At 40.0% G+C, this 19,305-nt stretch overlaps 1 protein-coding gene across 4 annotated transcripts in view; it reads left to right on the forward strand.

Annotated features, from left to right (window-relative positions):
* Positions 1-6: 6 nt before the first annotated feature.
* FNIP2 (folliculin interacting protein 2) overlaps positions 7-19,305 on the forward strand; it is a 132,525-nt gene continuing 113,226 nt past the window's right edge. For 2 of the 4 annotated variants that reach the window (XM_049631240.1, XM_049631242.1), the window contains exon 1: positions 7-163. In XM_049631240.1, the coding sequence (XP_049487197.1) occupies positions 51-163 (113 nt within the window). In that variant the 5' untranslated portion in view covers positions 7-50. The other 2 variants (XM_049631245.1, XM_049631244.1) reach the window with 2 other exon arrangements.

Consider the following 19,305-nt stretch of genomic DNA (forward strand, 5'->3'; position numbering starts at 1 on the left):
GCCGGCCCCCCGAGCGCCACGGCCGGAGCTGCAGCGGCGGCGGCAGCATCATGGCCCCGACCCTGCTCCAGAAGCTCTTTAACAAAAAGGGCAGCGGCAGCGGCGGCAGCTCGGCGTCGGCGTCTGCCCAGGGCAGGGCTCCCAAGGAAGGACCCGCGTTTAGGTGAGGGGGCGCCGCGAGGCGAGGCTGGAGCGGGACCGGAGTTGGCTTCGGTACCCGCCGGGGGAGGGAAGGAGAAGGGAGTGGGCCGCCCGGGACGTCGCAGCCCAGCGCCGGCACCGGGTCCCGGGCTTGTCATCGTGGACGCGCCTGATCCGAGTGTGGCTCCGAAACCTCTGTGACCGGGAGGGTCCTTTCCTCCCTTCCTCCGCTTCCTCCCTCCCTCTCTTTCCCCGCTACTCAGGGTCCCTTCCTCCTTGCAGAGAGTTCTCTTGTGTTCCTTGGGATTCCCAGGCGTGCGCTTGCTTGGCTGTGCAGACGGGAGATTCGCCCTGAATTGGGGTGAACCCCTTCCCGGCAGAGCCGCCTGGACGCCTCTGCGGGCGCTGCAAAGCTGTGTGCTGTCATTTTGAGGGCAGCTCCAACCTATTGTGTACGTGACAGTATTTTGAAGTTATGAAGGAGCAACAGTCACGAAAAAGGCATCTTCCTTCCTTCTTGTTGTGTGTGACAAGCTCTCAAACGGATGAATGAAAGTGTGTAATTTGCACATCTTTTCGAAGGTTGATGCCGCCTGATGTATGGAAAGAGGGAGTAAAATGCTTTTATGAAATGGCTGAGGTTTTGATTTAACAATGCTGATGCACGTATTTAATAGATCCGACCTTGTGAACACACACCTTTGACTAATTGACAGTATTTATTGAGCGCTTACCATCTTAAATGCTTTATGGTGATTTCTTTCATTTATTTATTTTTTTTTAACAACCCTGTGAGGTAGGTGCTATTTTAACTCCCATTTTACAGATGAGGAGACTTAAAGTCGGGAGAACTTCAGCAGCGTGTCCGGGATTCACCACAGTACAGCGGCAGAGCCTGCATTTTGACCCAAGCAGTTTGACCCCAGAATCCACTTTTTTAAATGTCTGCGTTATTCTGCGTTCGAGAGCTAACTTTTAGAAGATGACTTAAGATGCCCGGTGTTGCCTTTCAGCACACTTATGTTGGGAAGTTTATTCATGTACCTATACCAGTTTTATCCAGCAAATTTTTAAATCGAGTATCCACTTTCAATGGTGACATGCTGCTACCGCTTTTTGGCCAGAATGTCTTGCAGAAGCAGTTTATTATTAAACAAGTTCAGAACCAGTATTAATAGACCTTTTAAGAGTTTGAAGTGAAACTTCCGAGTAAATTTTGGATTAAGTTTTGTGTTCTAGAGTTTGCTTTTCTTGAATTCCGTTCATTTAAAAACATAGCTCCTCGCTGCAGTTTTGTGAGTATTACATACCCGTATTTTGTGTTCGTGAAGTGTGTGTGGGTGTGGTGTTATTTGGAAGGTAAATCGTGAGGACTTTAAACTGCCCTAGTTAAATTCTCCTGTTTCCTTTAGGCCGACCGAATCCTTATAATTTGAGTAGGGAATCCCATTCAGTTCAGCACTTTGAGTACTACTGATGTCGTGTCCCTTCTCAGAATGGTAGAATTACTTCAGACCCAGGGTATGGAATTTCTTCTCTTCCCTGCAAGTAACCCAGACTCGACTAAGGGAACAAAGCCTGGAGAGAAAAGGGCATGTGTGTTACCAGTGTCTTTACTTTGGCAGCCCTTGTCAAGGACATTTAAAGCCATTTTAATGTTGGTGGAGATAGTGGGGTTACACTGTCACTGTTTCCTGTGCTCTCTGCCCAGTTGCCCACCGCCATTTCCTCCATCCACAAGTTTAATTGAGTGTATTTTGAACAAAAAAATTGTGGCTATATTTAGGGCCTGGCCATATTAGGGAAATTGATTTCCACTTTGTGGGAACATTTTCAGTATAGTGTTCTGATGTCCCATTGGTGTATAATGAAGAACACAAAAGTATGCCAAAGACTTTTTTTTTTTTCTTGACCTCGTTAGGATTTTCTACAAGTTTTTGAGGTACAGTTTTGAGATAGGTAGGGAGAATTGGAGCTCTCAGCTGAACGTTTCACTTGATGAGGCCCTTTAGCAGTGTCCCTGCCAGGGGTCATCATGGAAAAAGAAGTGAACTAGCAGATGTCTGTACAGACTCAGGAAGGTGGGGACAAATCAACCAGCGCACATCAGATCAACAAAGGACACCCAAGCAAGTCTTTCCTCCTGCTCTCTCCACCTAGTGTAACTCTGAGATGCAGTATAGCCCTCCTGGGAAAAGTCTCCTAGAAAATTTCCTTTTCTTGCCTTGTGCTTCATTTTATTCACATTTTACGAAATAGGAGCTGGCATGTGCTTTTTGGGGAAGTGGGTGCCTTCCTTATACAGGGGATTAGCTGCCCTTAGGAATCCACTTTATATATGAATAGATTTTGAGAAGTTAAGCTAAAACCCTCAGGTTAAAAATCTAGTATTCCTAACATGAATTTATTTTTCAGGGCATTTAAATACAGTATGTAACTTGTAAATCTTGAGGATGAAATTCTGCTGAGGAATCCGGTAGACTTTTGGGGCAGTTTTGTAGCTTTTATTACATATTTTGGAGAAAAGCCTAAGTAAAATTAAGATCCAACTGTATTTATTAATTAATTTGTTGTTGTTTGTTTTAGAGTTTGTGGAAGCCTTTTTTTTTAATTTTAATTTTAATTTTTGAGAAAGAGAGAGAGCGTGAGCAGGGGAGGGGCAGAGAGAGAGGGAAACACAGAATTTGAAGCAGGCTCCAGGCGCTGAGCTGTCAGCACAGAGGCCGACAAGGACTCAAACTCGTGAACCGCGAGATCATAACCTGAGCTGAAATCGGAAGCTTAACCAACTGAGCCACCCAGGCGCCCCAGTGGAAGCCTTTTTATATCTTTTCTCTTTCTGTCATGGACTTTCACTAGTTATTTTAAACTTTTCTCCAATTCTCTGAAGCTCTGCCTTTTGTCAAGTTTGCCCTTCATGTTACTCTGTTTACTCTTGTGCACTTCCTAGTCACTTCCCTGGGTTTCTTACTGTTCTCTCACCCCTTGGTTTTCACTCACTATAGTTGATGAAAGAGGAAATTTTCTGTCCAATCTAAGTAGCTAATATCATAGGTCGTTTTCAGATCTTCATGTTTTCTGGCATTCCATCTAAAAAGGGAATCATCACAGTCAAGGTTCCTTCTTAAATGCATTTTATTTGGGATCTCAACAAAAGCCCTTTCATAGCTTTGAGGAAAGAGACTTCTAGGAAAACAAAAGAAATCAAAAGAGATTGAATTTCCATGTTTGGGAGAAGTAGTTAGGAACAATATATGATTATGGTATCTGTGAAGTGTAAGCTCTATTTAAAGTTATAAAGTTCCATTATGGTCTTGAAATTTGAGAGTATCCTCTATTTGCTGGTCTTCAGAAAGCTTTCACTTTGAATTAGTTGGTACATAAATATTTATTTGAACAACTCTTTGTTCTAGAAAGTTAAAGTAGAACAAAAAGAGGTGATGTGTCTAGAGGTTCAAGTCAGGAATAAAATTGGGTTCCTGGTCACCTTGGATTTGAGATCAGCATGTTCATATAGGAAATTTTAAAAGCCAAGGTATGCCTGTATGCCCATTGACTTGCATATCTGGTTCAGGTTGGAGGTTTTATTTTAAAGTTTGTGTTGTTTTTGTTTTTTTTTTCAATGTCTCTGTTAAATTAGTAGACCAGTCTTCACCTAAAATATATATGCAACAGAGAGGTGAAAAGCTCATAGGTTGTCAAATATTTTATTTTGGACCCGTTAGATGAAGTGAGTAAGCTTATATATCACCTGGGACATGAGGAATGAGTGGAGGCATTTCAGCTGTTTGGTAGCTAGCTATAAAATGCTAGAAGTAGACTCCATTTTTTCTCCCCTCCAGTCCTGAATATCTAAGGCCAAATGGCCTAGTTAGTACTAATCCATATTGTTCTGTTAGAACAAATTTAAGTAATCTGTTACAGGGTTAGTATAAGTATAATTTAATCCACTTATCATTATCAAATAACATCTGATGCCCATGTGCTTGTGGCTTTGGCTCCACCTGTACAAATCAAGGTAGGACACTCATGACACAGGACACAGATTATTTGCCAAGAGAAATAAACAGCAAAGTACACATTGGACACTATAACAAGAAGATCATTGAAACACTGATAAAGAGTAAATCTTTACGTTAAGTAAGGCATTAAGAACTCACTGTTCTCATGTTTCGTGTGACTGAGGGTAGGAGTATAAATTAGTCTTCTCTTGGACAGAGGGAAATTACACAGAAGGGCTTCCTCCCCGCCCACTGCCAGCTCCCAGGATATATGCATTTCTAATGAGATTTTTCTGAAGTAGGGAGAATATTCTGGAGAAAACTCAGTGTAGTTCCACTGCACTCATTTTTAATGCCTATAACCTAAGACATGTGACACACATGGGACAAATAGCACTTTTGATTTCTTTTTTTTCTACTTTCTAAAAGTCTTCCTGGAAGTTTCCTTGCCTGCTATTTTGGATTTATTGGCATACTCTTTACATCCTATCTCCTTGTCCTGAAACATGCCGTACACCGTTGGGGGCTGTTAGAGATTTTTGGCAGAGGTAAAGAAGGGACTGTTCCAGCTAATGCAGTGGGCTCTGTTAAAAGCACTTGGAAGACAAATGGAGGAGATCATTGATTTAGTCTTGCCTCAGTCACCATGTCGACATGGGCCTGAACAAGTCTCTTGATTTCTCTGGTTCTCAGTTTTATCATTTGTAAAGTCACAGCACCAGTCCTATGTCATAGGATTACATAGGTGGTACAGAGGTAATATAATGAGTTTGAAAATCTTTTTCAAAATAATCAAATGTGGTGCAAACTGATTTTAAGTATTACCAAGGAGCCTTTTAAGTCATGGAGTTGAGTATTATTCACATTCAGGCTTTTATTAAAATTAAACCATTTTTCAGAGACTTGAGATAGAACTGAAGTGACGTTTTTATTTACTTTTTTTTTTTTTTTTACCTTGACATTGTTAGTGGTGACATAGAAACCCAAGTTTCAGAGGAGTGTTAAAGACACACAGCAGGCTGTAACTCAGACCTGGATAGAGGTGACTGAGAGTTCAGGAATATTTTTAGGAGTATGGTGTATTTGTTTTTCAGAATTATATGCTATTTTTCTTATCAAGAAAAAAATCTTATTTAGCTGAAGGGGGAATATTGTTAGGCAGAATGATACCGTTGCACAATGGATGATACTCTGCAGCAGCCAAATCATTGTTTTGTGTGTGTGTGTGTGTGTGTGTGTGCATGCATGTGTGTGTACACATATACATGCACACGTATACGTATATGTATACACGCAGAAAGGAGTTCTCAGTATAAAAAGCAAAAGCAAGATACAAACTTACAGGGATAGTTTTTAAAAATAGGAATGTGATTGATGCTGCATGTAGGGAAGAGAGCAGCCCTGCACACCAGCCGGTGGCTGCCAAAAGGGGTGGCTGAAAATTTAACTTTACTCTTCTGTGTAGGATTTTTTGTTGGATTTTGCTCTGATGAATTTGTGTGGCTTTTGTGGTTTCAATTATTTTAAATGTTGAATGCCTTTGAGTATTTTACACTGTGAGGTGGAGGTGTGTGGGGAGGGTAAGGATAATATTTGTGGAGAAGCCTGATTTGAATAAAAACTCTTTGTAGAAGTTTTCCTCTTCATTAAAATAACTGGTAGTTCCTGTTATTAAAAGTAATATGCAGTGAATTTTAATGTGCTTAAAACCTCAGTCCATTACAAGCCTCAGGAGGCCAATTTAATTGTTGGTATTGATAACTGTAGGCAGTATACATGTGCAAAATTTTTACTAGTTGGGCAGGGTCACTGCTTCCCCCACGCTTCAGAGCCCACTGTAATCTTCATCAGAACGGAGGTTAGGAACTGCCTGCAGGTCTTCAGTTGGTGACTGAGAGAGAGCTCTAATTAAGATTTATTTGAAACGTGTTTAGAAAAAAGTGTCACAACCTTCTAGATGTGGGAGAACTTGGAGAAGTTAAGGGGCTGGGATCAGATATCTTTAAAGCTAAGATATGTATTATAATTTTAAGTTCTGAAATGTGAATTGGTCATGTTACACATTGTCATTTGGCTTAGTACATGGTATTGAAAGATGGGCCAGGCATGTGGTGTTGTAATGCAAAGAGTATAGATCTAAAGAGAGCGTTGATTTTTGTCATTGTGGCTTAAGGTTGTGTTTCTCGTGGCTTACTTGTGAGGTCAGTGTAAGGAAGCCACTTTGCTGTTTTGTTTCCTTGGCAAAGGAAGTTGTAAAAGATTGTCTTTGCGCTCATGAAATGCTTTGGCTGTCTGTGTGAACTCCTGGTGGGTGAATCTGATTTGGAAACTGGCACTGTGCTGATTTCTCCAGCCACTGTTTTTCTTGGTGTGGGCGAAAAGGAACAAATGTTTTATCCTGATTGTACGAGTCCCTTGCCTAGTGTGAATTGTTAGGACTGCACTATGAGGTCATGTCCTTGGCTGTAAAAGTAGTATGTCTTTCCCTTTTGCTGAAATATTTGGTGAGTTCCTACTTACCAAGTATTCTTTATCTCAGGTTTGTGAAAAATGATTATTATGTAAAAGAGGAAAAACAGGATGGACTTTTCCAGCTAACTGGGCATGTAATAGTGATTTCCCTCAACTCCACCCCGTCTGTAAATGGAACATCCATGACTCACTTCTCAGGGCCACACAGGCACTTTTGTAACCAGTGCTTGAATGGGAGGGTGGGATGGGGATGGAAGGAGATGGGCTGGCATCCCACTTGTGTTTAGCCAGAATCTGTCCAGCTGCCTTTATAATGGACTTCTGAAAAGGACAATGTGCCTTCTCACACACCATGCTACATATTTTTTTTTCTTATTGCATTTTCTGTTTGTGCCAAAATAATGCAATACATTAAATGCAATAAATGCATTCATTAATACTGTAACGTTGTGGGTAAGTGTTGTATAGCAGAGTGTTCTTTCTGTTACCTAAGATTTTGGTATTAGCATGGATAATCTGGATCCCTGATTACCATATTGCTTTCTCCTTAACTGTATGCCTTTCATTTATATATATTTAGAATATTTTTCTAGTTATTTGTCCCCGTATTCTTGCTTGTACTCTAGAATTTGTGCCCAGCATAGTGTTGTAAAGAGATATGTATACTGCTTAATAAAGCTGACCTTATCACCACACCTGACTTTTTTAAGTCATAAATGAGGACTTTTCTGTACTTGCTAGAATACATTTTTATTTTTTTTAATTTTTTTTTTAATGTTTTACTTATTCTTGAGAGAGAGAGAGAGAGAGACAGAGCATGAGCGAGGGAGGGGCAGAGAGAGAGAGAGGGACACAGAATCCAAAGCAGACTCCAGGCTCTGAGCTGTCAACACAGAGCCCGACATGGGGCTCGAACTCACGAGCTGTGAAATTATGACCTGAGCCGAAGTCAGACACTCAACCGACTGAGCCACCCAGGCGCCCCTAGAATACATCTTTAAATAAGTGATCACTGGTGTTTGATTATTCAGTGATGTCTAATTGAAAATGACAACCAATTCATGCAAGGTCCCTAAGTGAAAGTATGCATGGGTGCAGTAGAAATTTATCTCCAGAAAGCTGAGGGGGACAGATTGAGAACCTACATATCTGGTGGGGACTTCAGTCTAGTTTCCAGCAAGGTTAGTTGCACGTTGGAAGTTAATGATTATGTAGCACATGTGAACAGCTTAAACTCTGTGTGTTTATGATGGAAATATTTTTTTCTAAGAAAATTGATAGTCCACGTATTTGAATACACCCTGGGTTACGTTGTATAATAGACATAAGTAGAAATTGAACAGGTACATGAATTTACTTGACAATTTAACATAGCAAGAAATAAACTTACAAGTGTCTGCTTTTCCTTGATTTAGGGTACTTGAGACCCTGTAATACTGAATGTAATTCTAAGTGCAGTACTGCCAAGATTTAATGGTCAGTTACCGTTGAATTTTATTTATTTGTAGCCTACTCTAACAAAAAAGTATGTGTGTGTGTGTGTATTTAATGTTTTGTCCCTGAAAATTTCCAGAGAATAGATTAACATTTAATCTAACAGTTTGACAAACAGAAAAAAAGAATTGGCTTACAAGTACACATGTATCAGTTAAGTTGCTCAAGTGGATTTTTGCATTTCATTGGATAAATTATGCTAACTAAACGTTTCATTCAGTTGTCATGGCAACCCTATTTCTTCACAAGTTGAAGACAAGTTAGATGTTAACCTGCACGTTCCTGGAGAGATGAAACAGGTGTTGATTTAAGATGTGTTAGGAAGAGGCAACAAAATCACCAGTCTAATCTGTTCTGCCTTTTAACACCTTATAAATACTTCATACTGCCAACTCTCTCTCCCTGGTGTATCCTGAAGATTGGACATTTTCTTTTTTCTTACGTTTGAAACCATTAGGGTTATAGAAAAAAAAATTGTGTGTTATCAGTTACCTCTTAATTGTCCTTATTTACCCAAGTCTTTTATAAAATATGATGGAGAAATAGTAATAAGATCCTGTAAATTTCCCACTTTATTTATTTGTGATTTTTTTAAAGTTTACTTATTTTGAGAGAGAGACAGGGAGAGCAAGAGGGAGAGAATCTTCATCAGCACAGAGCCTGATGTGGGGCTCGAACTCCTGAACCATGAGATCATGGCCTGAGCCGAAACCAAGAGTCAGATGCTTAACTGACTGGGCCACTCAGGTTCCCCTAAATTTCCCACTTTAAAGCATATATTTGAAGTAATTGAATGAAACAAGGAAGTGTACATGCTATGGTTAGAGCACCGATATGGGAGTTCTTCTAAATCCTAGCCCTGTCATTGTGTCTGTAGTGCTTAATGTAGTGCGAAATGGTTGCATTTAATAAATAGCTGTTGAATGAATGAATGTATTTAAGAGTTTTGAAAACTGACAATCCTTAAAGATTCTCTGGTATTCCAGAATCGGATCTCTTGAAATAATAGTGCTTTTTTTGTAGGGAACTTCTTTCTTTATGTTTCTGGCATGCATTGTGGCATTGCTTAAAGGAATCTTATTTTATACAAGTCAATTTCTTTCTTCCCAGTAATTATATGAAAAATTTTCTGGTGTCAACATCATAGGATAAATATTCTAAAGGGAACTGTCTTCTCTTCAAAAAACAAAAAAACAGCAAACACACACACACACACCCAAGTAAACTAAAAAGACACCTAAGTAATATGTCTGAGACCCAGTTATAAAATCTCGTAGCTGTTGAAAGTAAACTATTGAAAAAGTATTATGTATTATGAACCTCTCAAATTATTAGCCATGTTGATAAAATGTAAAACTCTGTTCTATACTTTTTAGATTTATTTGAATTCTTGTGTGGTTTGGTAGAACTGAAATACATTATATGATGAACTTCACTCATTGTTTTTTTCATGTTTATGATATAGCACACTTAATTATAAAAACAATATTGGTATTTTGAACCCTACAGGAACTGTGTGCATGTTCCATGAAGTGAGTACTTTAAAGAAAAGGTGGAATTATTTCTGCTTTCCATTTGAGAAGCTAACTTAAAAATGGGTAGAAATCTGACATGTTCTTTAAGAAGCTCTTAACCCAGACTGATGTATAAAGATGACCTATGCTGTGTGAGGAAGTGAGCTATGAGTAAACACTTTTCCCAAGCATAACAGGCAATGACTATTTGCTTTAGAATGGTACACTGAATAAGTTAGTTGCTAGGGCAGAAGGAGGTCGAAGAGCAGGAACTACTGTCTCTGCCCAAAGGGTGAAGAAGGACCCCTGGTAGCCTCTTGGTTCTTTCTCAGTGTGAGGGTCTCCACAGAAACCCCGTGAATATTGCTGCCTGGCCCCTGCTGTGGGATTCGATACATTTCTTAGTGCCGTGTGTTCCTGAAAATTGTCTATAAATTATGATTTGACTTTGTTCAAGATTATGAATTTTAAATGCACCTGATGAAGAAAAATGAGACAATATAAAACGATACACATTGAAGTATAAACTTCTCACTTCACACCCCTGATCGCTCTTTCCAGAGGCTACCATTATTGTAACAGTTTCTTTTATATCCTTTCAGAAATATTCAATGCAAATATAAGAAAAAAAATACTCTCTTTTCGTTCATGCAAAATGGTAGTTGCCTGTATACTGTTCTGCGTTTTGCTGATGAGTTACCTCCTGTTCCATTGAATAAATGCATGTATCAGTACTTTAGTTAGTCCCCATGGTTCTGTTTTTTTTAAGTTTATTTATTTGTTTTGAGAGACAGAATGAGCAGGTGAGGGGCAGAAAAAGAAGCAGAGAGAGAATCCCTAGCAGGTTCTGCACTGTCAGCGCAGAGCTGTGGGGCTTGAACTCAAGAACTGTGAGATCATGACATGAGCCTGAACCAAGAGGCAGACACTCCACTGACTGAGCCATCCAGGCACCCCAAACCCTGTGGTTCTTAAATCTGGCTGGACATTAAAGTCATCTAGAAAGATGTAAATGCCCAAACTGCTCTCTCAGATCCAGATTCTGAGCTGAAGTCAAACGTTTAATCAACTGAGCCACCCCGGGGCCCCGGGGCCCCGGGGGAGGGGGGGCTTCCCATTTTAATTGTGGCAAGTAATAGATATTAAGTGTAAAAAGCTAAGTGATAATATGAGAAGCAGTGGACTCCTGGGCCAAATATCCAGTGTCAGATTAAGATGAAAGCAAACAGTAAGGGCTCTTTAATCTGAGCTGGTTAGGGGAGGCTTTACAGAGGAGATAAAATCTGATGGGAAAACAGTTTCCAAGAGATGAAGAGGAGGAAGATGATTTATCTTAGAAGTGTTCCTGGATTAATGAATGAACTGTTTGTTTTTTTGTGTGTTTTTTTGTTTTTTTGTTTTGAAATAAGAATGCTCCAGTGAGGCAAGATCCATTGGGACCAGATTGTGCAGGGCCTTGAAAGCATTATTAATTTTCAGTGTAAATTTAAGTATCCCAAAGAGACGATGAGGGGTCTTCAATCTATACCTTGAAGGTTATAGATTGTGTATACCTTGAAGGTTATAGAAAGTGTAGGGACTTTGTTATGGGTCTGCATTTCTTGTGTTCAAACCTGGCTCCCCCACTTTCAAGGTATGCCACATCATCCTCTCTTGAAATTTTTTCAACTGTAAAATGGATGTAAAATCGCTTTTCATGTAAGGTTGTTATGAGGACTAAATATATGTCAGTTGTGTTACACAGTGCTTGGTACCTATCAGGCATTCGATAAATGGCAGCTCTCGGAACTCTCAAGAGACTTAAATATAATGTCTCTCCCCCCAGTTTCTCTAGCTACTTCCCTGTATTAATCCCATCTCTTGAGCATCTCCAGACTGTAGGGAGATAGCAGGTAGCTTGTCGTCATCAAAAAGTGGAGTTCCTTCTTTGAAGGCATTCGGGGAGCCACTACAATTTTGAGTAATGGATTGGTGAAGCGTGTTGCTCAGCACAGGGACCTTAACCTAACTTTTGGTGCTGGGATCCAAGTTAGTGCAGTTTTACTGTGTATGATATCAGCAAGCAGAACTTATCTGTATTTCTTAGTCTTCCCTCTCTCCCCCAGTCCCAGACCTCTCATCTCCAAAGGGAAAAGCCTTAACACAAGCCAGTAGCATCATGCTCCCACCTTTTATGACTTTCTTCCCAGCCTGTGACAGAACCCATGCTTGGTAAACCTATCAGATATAGTTATCTGGGTTTTGCTTTTTGTTTTTTTGTTTTATTAAAACTTTAGTGGTTTAGAGCAGTTTTAGATTTAAATAAAATTGAGGGGTAGGTACAGAGATTTCCCATGCAGCCCCTGCTCTCACGCACGCATAGCCTCCTTCATTATTGTCATCGGTGTAGTACATTTGTTGCCAAGGATGAACCTACACTGACCCATTATATTCACCCAAAGTCTGTAGTTCACTTTAGGGTTCACTGTTGGTATTTTAGCTTCTGTGAGTTTGGACAAGTGCATAATGGCATGTATCCATCCTTATAATATCACACAGAATATTTTCACTGCCCTAAAAATCCTCTGTGCTCAGCTTGTTCATCTCTCTCTCCAGCCCCAGATATCTCTTTTTGTATCTCAGGACCTCTTTTTTTCTTTTAAGTAGTTTCCTGATAGTTCTGCTTCTTGTGTTGATTAATTTTCCAGTCATTGGTGAAAAGCCAGTTTTGGCCGTGTCCTAAAATTCCAGATTTACACCCAGGAGAGGAGTGTGTGTTTGAAGACTAGCTCAGTTACTCATGATAAGTCACATTTTTTACAAATGGAAAGGGGGGTGCTGGGAATGGGAAAATGAGGAAACAAGAAAAAGGAAAAGCTTTTAATTGTCCAGTAATCTTATGAAGTGCCAAGTACTGCCCCTAATAATTTCATGCAGTACTAGTTTAGATAATGTGCCAAGAGAAGTGTGCAACCTCTGCTCGTTCCAAATAAAGCTATTAAAAAGCAGCCTAGTTCCAGTAGGCGCAAACTCAGCACTTCATAATTTGTTCGTCATTGTGTCTTCCTTCTTCCAGTCTTCCCTCCTTCAAGTCCAGGGTGTGCTGGACTTTGATCTTCCACCTGATTACCGTGCTGTACTGCTCTTTGGATTATTCCGAGTATTGAGTTTTACAGCTTGGACCGTTAAAGTCAATATTGTGTTGAACGCAACAGTAGCTATGTGAGTTCTCTTGAGCTTGCCTTGACCTACTAGCATGTGAAGTAGTTGTTTAAGAGGAAGATTCTTTTCAGAATTGTGTCATAATTGGCACTTGATTGTCAGAATTGTTTTTTTAATGTTTACTTTTGAGAGAGACAGACAGAGCATGAGTGGGGGAGGGGCAGAGAGAAGAGGGAGACAGGATCCTAAGCAGGCTCCAGGCTCCAGACTCTGAGCTGTCAGCACAGAGGCCAACACGGGGCTCGAACCCATGAACTGAGAACCTGAGCCGAAGTTGGATGCTTAACCAACTGAGCCACCCAGGCATCCTGATTGCCAGAATTGTTGTGGTCCAATCAGCAGACCATAGTAAGTAGGTAATTTACCTTGGATTAAAGTATTGCCATGATGTCAGACCTGTTCTCCTTCCTTTTATTTTAGAAACCTTTATGTGTAAGGCACTAGGTCTCTAGTACCTCAGAGATACTTTTAGTGGAGGAGGGACACAGTAATCCGCAAGGAGAAAATAACAGGGTCTCTCTTCTCCTTCATAACAAATCCTAAAGTATTATTCATCCATCAGTTATCACCTCTTTGTTTAGGAGACTCCCCTTTTCTTCCCATCCTAGAAATATTTGGGATATGGGGCCTTGCCCAACTCTGCCCTAAGAAGTGCAGCAAGGAGTTTTTATATTTCTTTTCTTTTTTTCTTTCTTTTCTTTTCCTTGCTGGCTGGAATTCCCAGTGAGGGTTTTTCTTCACCATCAGATTAGTTCCTCTGTGACCTTTTGGGGGCAGAGGAGAAGCTCATTTGACCTGCATTGGTTTAGGCTCTGGGTGGCCTAAAATCCTGATAGCTAGAATTCTCCATCTGGTCCCATCCAGTTCCAGAGTCTGGCCCAGCCCAGCTTACTAGGATTTAAGGGTGAGATTTGGCATCAAAGCTTAGCAAGTAATTAAGGGCTTATATGTCTTCCATTGCTTTCTCTGAATGTAGTTTCTTTGAGGACCTAACTGGTATGCAGGGAGGAATGTATATGAGGCATATTTTAGAGGAAAAACTGATTGGGATATGAAAGAGGGAGAGTGAATTGTAAACGAAGAGAATAAATAATTTTTAAAAAATAGTAATATTGTGGCGCCTGGCTGGCTCATTCGGAAGAGCATGAGACCCATGATCTTGGGGTTGTATATTCGAGCCCTGTGTTGGGTGTAGAGCTTACTAAAAAAAAAAAAAAAAAAAAAAAAGTAGTAATATATAAAATAACTTGAAGGTTTTGAGCCTGAGTAACCTGGGTGAATGGCAATAGGACAGCTGTAAGGAGAAATTACTTCTAAAAAGAGAGTATATACGTTTGATTTGCACATGCTGAATTTGAGGTGCAGTTGGATACTCCACAAACAGTGCTGTTCTTGAGGCAGTAGTTATTAGGGCAGATACTAAGCCAGTATTTGCCAGGGGGACCAGGAAACCCATATTTTGTTCTTAAGACTTTTCTTTTTCTATTCACTTCCCCAAGATTACTTCTGTCACAATTCTATTTGCTCTTTCAAACTCCGTTCAGATGCCACCTCTGGGATTGTCTTTGTGGACTGCCTCAAACAGGTGCGCCCTCTGAACTCTTAAACTTCAAGTTTTGTTTTTTTTTGTTTTTTTTGTTTTTTTTTTTTTATGGCACTTACCGCATTCTACTAGCTGGTTTTTTGTTTTGTTTTGTTTTGTTTTGTTTTTTAATTGTCCAAGCACTACCAGATTATACCTTAAGTGCAGGGAACATTATACGTATGTTCCTGCAGTGCATAGCATAGCACCGAGTCCATTAATAGGAGCTCAGTAAATATTTAAATATACTTATTTAAACCTCTTTATTTTCAGCCAGTACCTCTAGTTAGAGAAATATAAATTTATTAGTTGTTATCTAGAATTCCTTTTAAAATTTTTGTATAAATTTTTCTCTTGGAAGCTTTAAGAATATCTCTTAGTGCTTGTATTTCAGAATTAACCAGCAAGTGTGTTTATCCCATTTATTTTGTTTACCCCCTTTTTGTAATTACTTTTCAGCTGCCAGGTGATGTAATTTTTTTTAACCTGAGACTTCTCTATAGATCATTTTATTTTTTTCTATACAAGTTTCACTTTAGATTTCTGAGGTTCACTGCCAAGAAATGTATGACATATTCTAGTAAGGATATCCTTTTTTTAGAGATTTGGTCTATCATAAGAATAGCTTGAACACCACCTTTACCTAAACTGACCAGACTTTTGTCCAAATCAAAATTCATTTGGCATTTACTTATCTGTTTGTTCAAAGGACCCCGAAAGATCTTCTGTGTGTTCCCTTTAGTTGGGCATTTTCCTGGTGAAAATGTATAGTGCCATTTATAAGTATGGCCCTATCCCTGGCCACTCGGTAACTCATATCAGTTACAAAAATGTTCAGTTCAGTGTTCACACCCATCACGGAAAGACCACTCTGTTTATACTTCTCCTTCCAGAGAAATGTTTGTTTATTCCTACTTTTGTTTTCTGGTCCTAATCCAGTTCTCTGTCTAAGATAAATATCCCACTAGCTTCACACTGTTTTATCCTCATAAAAACAAGTGGCCAAATACCTGTCTACTAATGAAGTTAACATCATGAAAACGTTAATGGCAAATGAGATTCAGATGAATAAAGGAATGCTTATTTTGGTTTCTCATGGACATGGTTAAAAAAACAAACAAACCCCAAACCTAAGTTTACTAGTACATAAACCATATACTATTACAACTTCACTGGGTTATCAGAAGTTCATTTCTCCCATTTGAATTTTATGGGTATCAGTTTTGAAATAAGTGGGCCAACCAGGGCTTGAAAGTATTTATTTCACCCATAAATCACGCCTATTCTCAAATGGTAATAAGAGTTGACAGCGGTTTTTATTTTCCAAAGACTGCACTTTAGTTAGGGAAGAGGAGAGGTTCTGATAGTCGACTCTCTGCAACCTTTATTCTGTGAGATTTCTTGCTCCCTGTTTCCTAAAGATGTAGTGACAGATTAACCAGAATCAAAGGTATTGCAATCTGATCTCTGGGATCAGACCTGAGCTGATTTATTCTTTGTGATTTCTTCTTCATCGATGCTATACCTTTAATTTGCCACTTTAATTTGCTTGGATGAGGTAATTTCTTAGTGGGATAGGGATAGAAAACACCAGGGGAAGAGATTATTTTCTGAGTATTGCTTTTTAAGGCCCCAAGTTTCCTCTTAATCCCCAGGTCTTTGATTTGAATTTTATATCTGAGACAGGAGCACCTGTGACTCCAGGTGGCTGCTGTCATCTCCCAGTAGTCTAGGAGGGGGCCATCAGGCGTTGGAGGATCTTGTACTTAGATGTTGTTGAGAAAGTTAGGAATATTCCCTGCCCCCCATGAGTAGGATAAGCTAAAGGTCCTTTTAATTGAATCATTTCTTTTCCTTGGCAAAGACAACGAAAGATCTGTTTAGCCCATGCAATGTAGTGGTGATAGTTTCAAAGCAGAAACAAGCCATGCTGTAGGATTAGGAGGCTGAAGTTAGGAATTGCATGCGATGCAAACCAATTTTTTGGGGTGCCTGGGTGGCTCAGTTGGTTAAGTGTCCTACTCTTGATTTCAGCTCAGGTCATGATCTCACGGTTTGTGAGTTCAAGCCCCACATCGGGCTCTGCACTGGCAGTGTAGAGCCTGCTTGGGATTCTCTCTGTCTCCTTCTCTCTCTCTCTCTCTCTCTCTTTGTTCCTCCCTCCACTCAGAAACACGCATGCATGTGCTCTCTCTCTCAATAAATAAACTTAAAAAAAATAAAAATAAAACATATTCCCCATGATTTTCTTTTATAAAAATTGTGGGGAGAGATGTATATCGGTTGAATGTGCTGCTGTGTATTAAAGACCAGTATTTCAGAGAAAGGGTAATTGATAAGATGGACTTAACTGTAATAGTTCACATTTCCATGGGTTTTATTTTCCAAAGCAATTGTATTGTATAGAATAGAAAACAGGCTTATTGGCCAAGGTCACAGAGATAGTTGCTGGAATGGATATGGCCAGATCTGGAACACAGACCTGAGGCATTGGGCCTCAGCCAATTTTTAGTCCTATAAGTATGGCAAGTTCCTTTGTTTTGTACTTTAATAAAAGCTGCTATGAATTTGTAACTAAAATGCATCTTTTTTTATTTTTAATGATCATAAATCTGCATTCTTTTTTTTTTGTATTCTTTTTTTCTTAATGTTTATTTTTAAAAGAGAGAGAACAAGCGAGCACAAGTAAAGGAGGAGCAGAAAGAGAGGGAGACGGAGAATCCATAGCGGGCTCCACGCTGTCGGCACAAAGCCCAATGTGGGGCTTGAACTCGCGAACCAGGAGATCATGACCTGAGCCGAAGTTGGATGCTCAGCTGACTGAGCCACCCAGGCACCCCTTGTGTTCTTTTGTGTGCTGAACCTTTGTGTTATTTTCATTAGATTTTGGTATTGAGGTGCTCAGAGCTATAACCTTTAACTCTTAAAGATACCTTTAAGCTCCTTCACATGGCTGGCCCTGTCTCGTTTCTCTTTGCTCTTCCCCTCACACTTAACACCAGTCAAAGTGAACTTGTCTCAGTTCCTCAAAAAGCTTTGAGCTTTCCCTTTATAAAGATGGCTTTGCCTGGAACTCACTTCCTCCATTCTACCTAACCTACTGACTCCTACCTAGTGTGGTGGTTACGAGTGGGTATGGGCTTTGGAACCAGAATTCACGTTTCCAGTCCTGACACCATCACTTAAGAGCTGTGAGATCTTGAATCAGTTACTGAACAGCTCTGTACTGTGCTGCTCTTTGGTACATTGGGAATAGTAGTAACCACCTCATGGCATGTTTGTGAGATTTAAATGGGTTTGCTTTTGCGATGTGAGAGCAATGCCTGGCACTTAGTATGTGCTGATATCTGGAAGCCTGTGCTGATAATGCCCGGCTCTCCAGTGGCCTAGGTATATGTACCTCCTGCTCTTTCTCATATTCATCATTGCACTTTGCACCCTACCTGCTGGACTGGAGTTGCCTATGCACACCCCTCCCTCTCTACTTTAGGGCGAGGGATGACCATGCCATCTTTGTTTTTCTTTTTTTTAAGTTTATTTATTTATTTGGAGAGAGAGAGAGAGAGAGAAGCAGAGCACACAAGTGAGAGAGGGGCAGAGAGAGGGAGACAGAGAATCCCAAGCAGGCTCTGAGCTGTCGGCACAGAGCCCAACGTGGAGCATCAACCCACAAACGGTGAGATCATGACCTGACCCGAAGTCAAGAGCTGGATGCTTAACTGAGCCACCCAGGTGCCCCAACCATGCCATCTTTGTATTATTCACTTTGGGATACAGCTCTTGGCACTTAATATAGGCACTTGGGAAATGTTTGAATACATAAATAAGCAAGGCTGTGTCACCTTATGTCGTAAGCTTAACGTCTTTGACCTCAGCTTTCCTTTCCTTTAGTGGAGACCTTTTAAGCTTTTATTTGGAACTTTTGATGTGGGTAATTTTAGGACAAGGGAGGTGATAGAAACGATCATCTTCTAGTTTAGCTTTGGCTTCATTATGGAAGCTTTTGGAGTTGTAACACATTATTGCTTTAGTGTAGTTTATTCTGTGACAGAAGAGGCTGAATATAAGGACAGGCCTCCTGAAAGGTTGCTGTGTTCGTTAAAAAACGTTAAAGTGGGTTCCACAGAGAACAGGCTAGACTCATGAGGAACACCCGATTGATGTTGACCACAATCTGGATTTAATCTAATAATTGTTACAGCCTCCCTGGAAATCACAGGATTTCCCGGCATTCAGCTTTTGTTGGCAATCAGGTGTGCCTATGGCCATAATGTAGCCACTTAACTTTTCCTCCTTACTAGCTCTGTCTTTATAGTCAAGAATAAAAACAATGTAAAAGGAAAAGCTTATGTAAGAGTAAAATAGCTTCTGGCTGAAAGTAACAGATTTTTTTTTACTCTAGGGGTGGTAGTCATCTGGCATGGTCATGGCAGATCCCCTGATGGTAGGGTGTTCCAGGTGAAAATAATGCCTTACTTAGGGGAAAAGGAAGAAGGAAGAAGGGGTTTGCTATGCTGCTGTGATTCTTTTGATTAATGCCATTAAAAATTTGGAGTACTTGGAGAATGAGACTAACAATTAACTGCTGTAAACTTTTGTATTTTCAAGGGACAGTAGTAAAAAGCAAAGGTTAACTCCAAACTGGACTTTCACAACAGTGTAATTTGAAAAACAAGTTCCATTTCTTGTTTGTTCTTGCCTTCCTATGTCTTATCTGCCATGATAGAATAAGGATAATAATACGATTTAGTGAGCACAGACTATGTACAGGCACTGTTCTAATCACTTTCTATATGCAGCCAATGTATATATATGTGTGTAGTATTTACAGTTTATTATATAGCCTTTTATTCTTTCCAAAGAAAGCAAAGAAGGATGCATGGTAGTATATATATGTGTC

Source organism: Panthera uncia, chromosome B1 (genome assembly GCF_023721935.1).
Source record: "Panthera uncia isolate 11264 chromosome B1, Puncia_PCG_1.0, whole genome shotgun sequence".
In the NCBI taxonomy this organism is placed as follows: domain Eukaryota; kingdom Metazoa; phylum Chordata; class Mammalia; order Carnivora; family Felidae; genus Panthera; species Panthera uncia.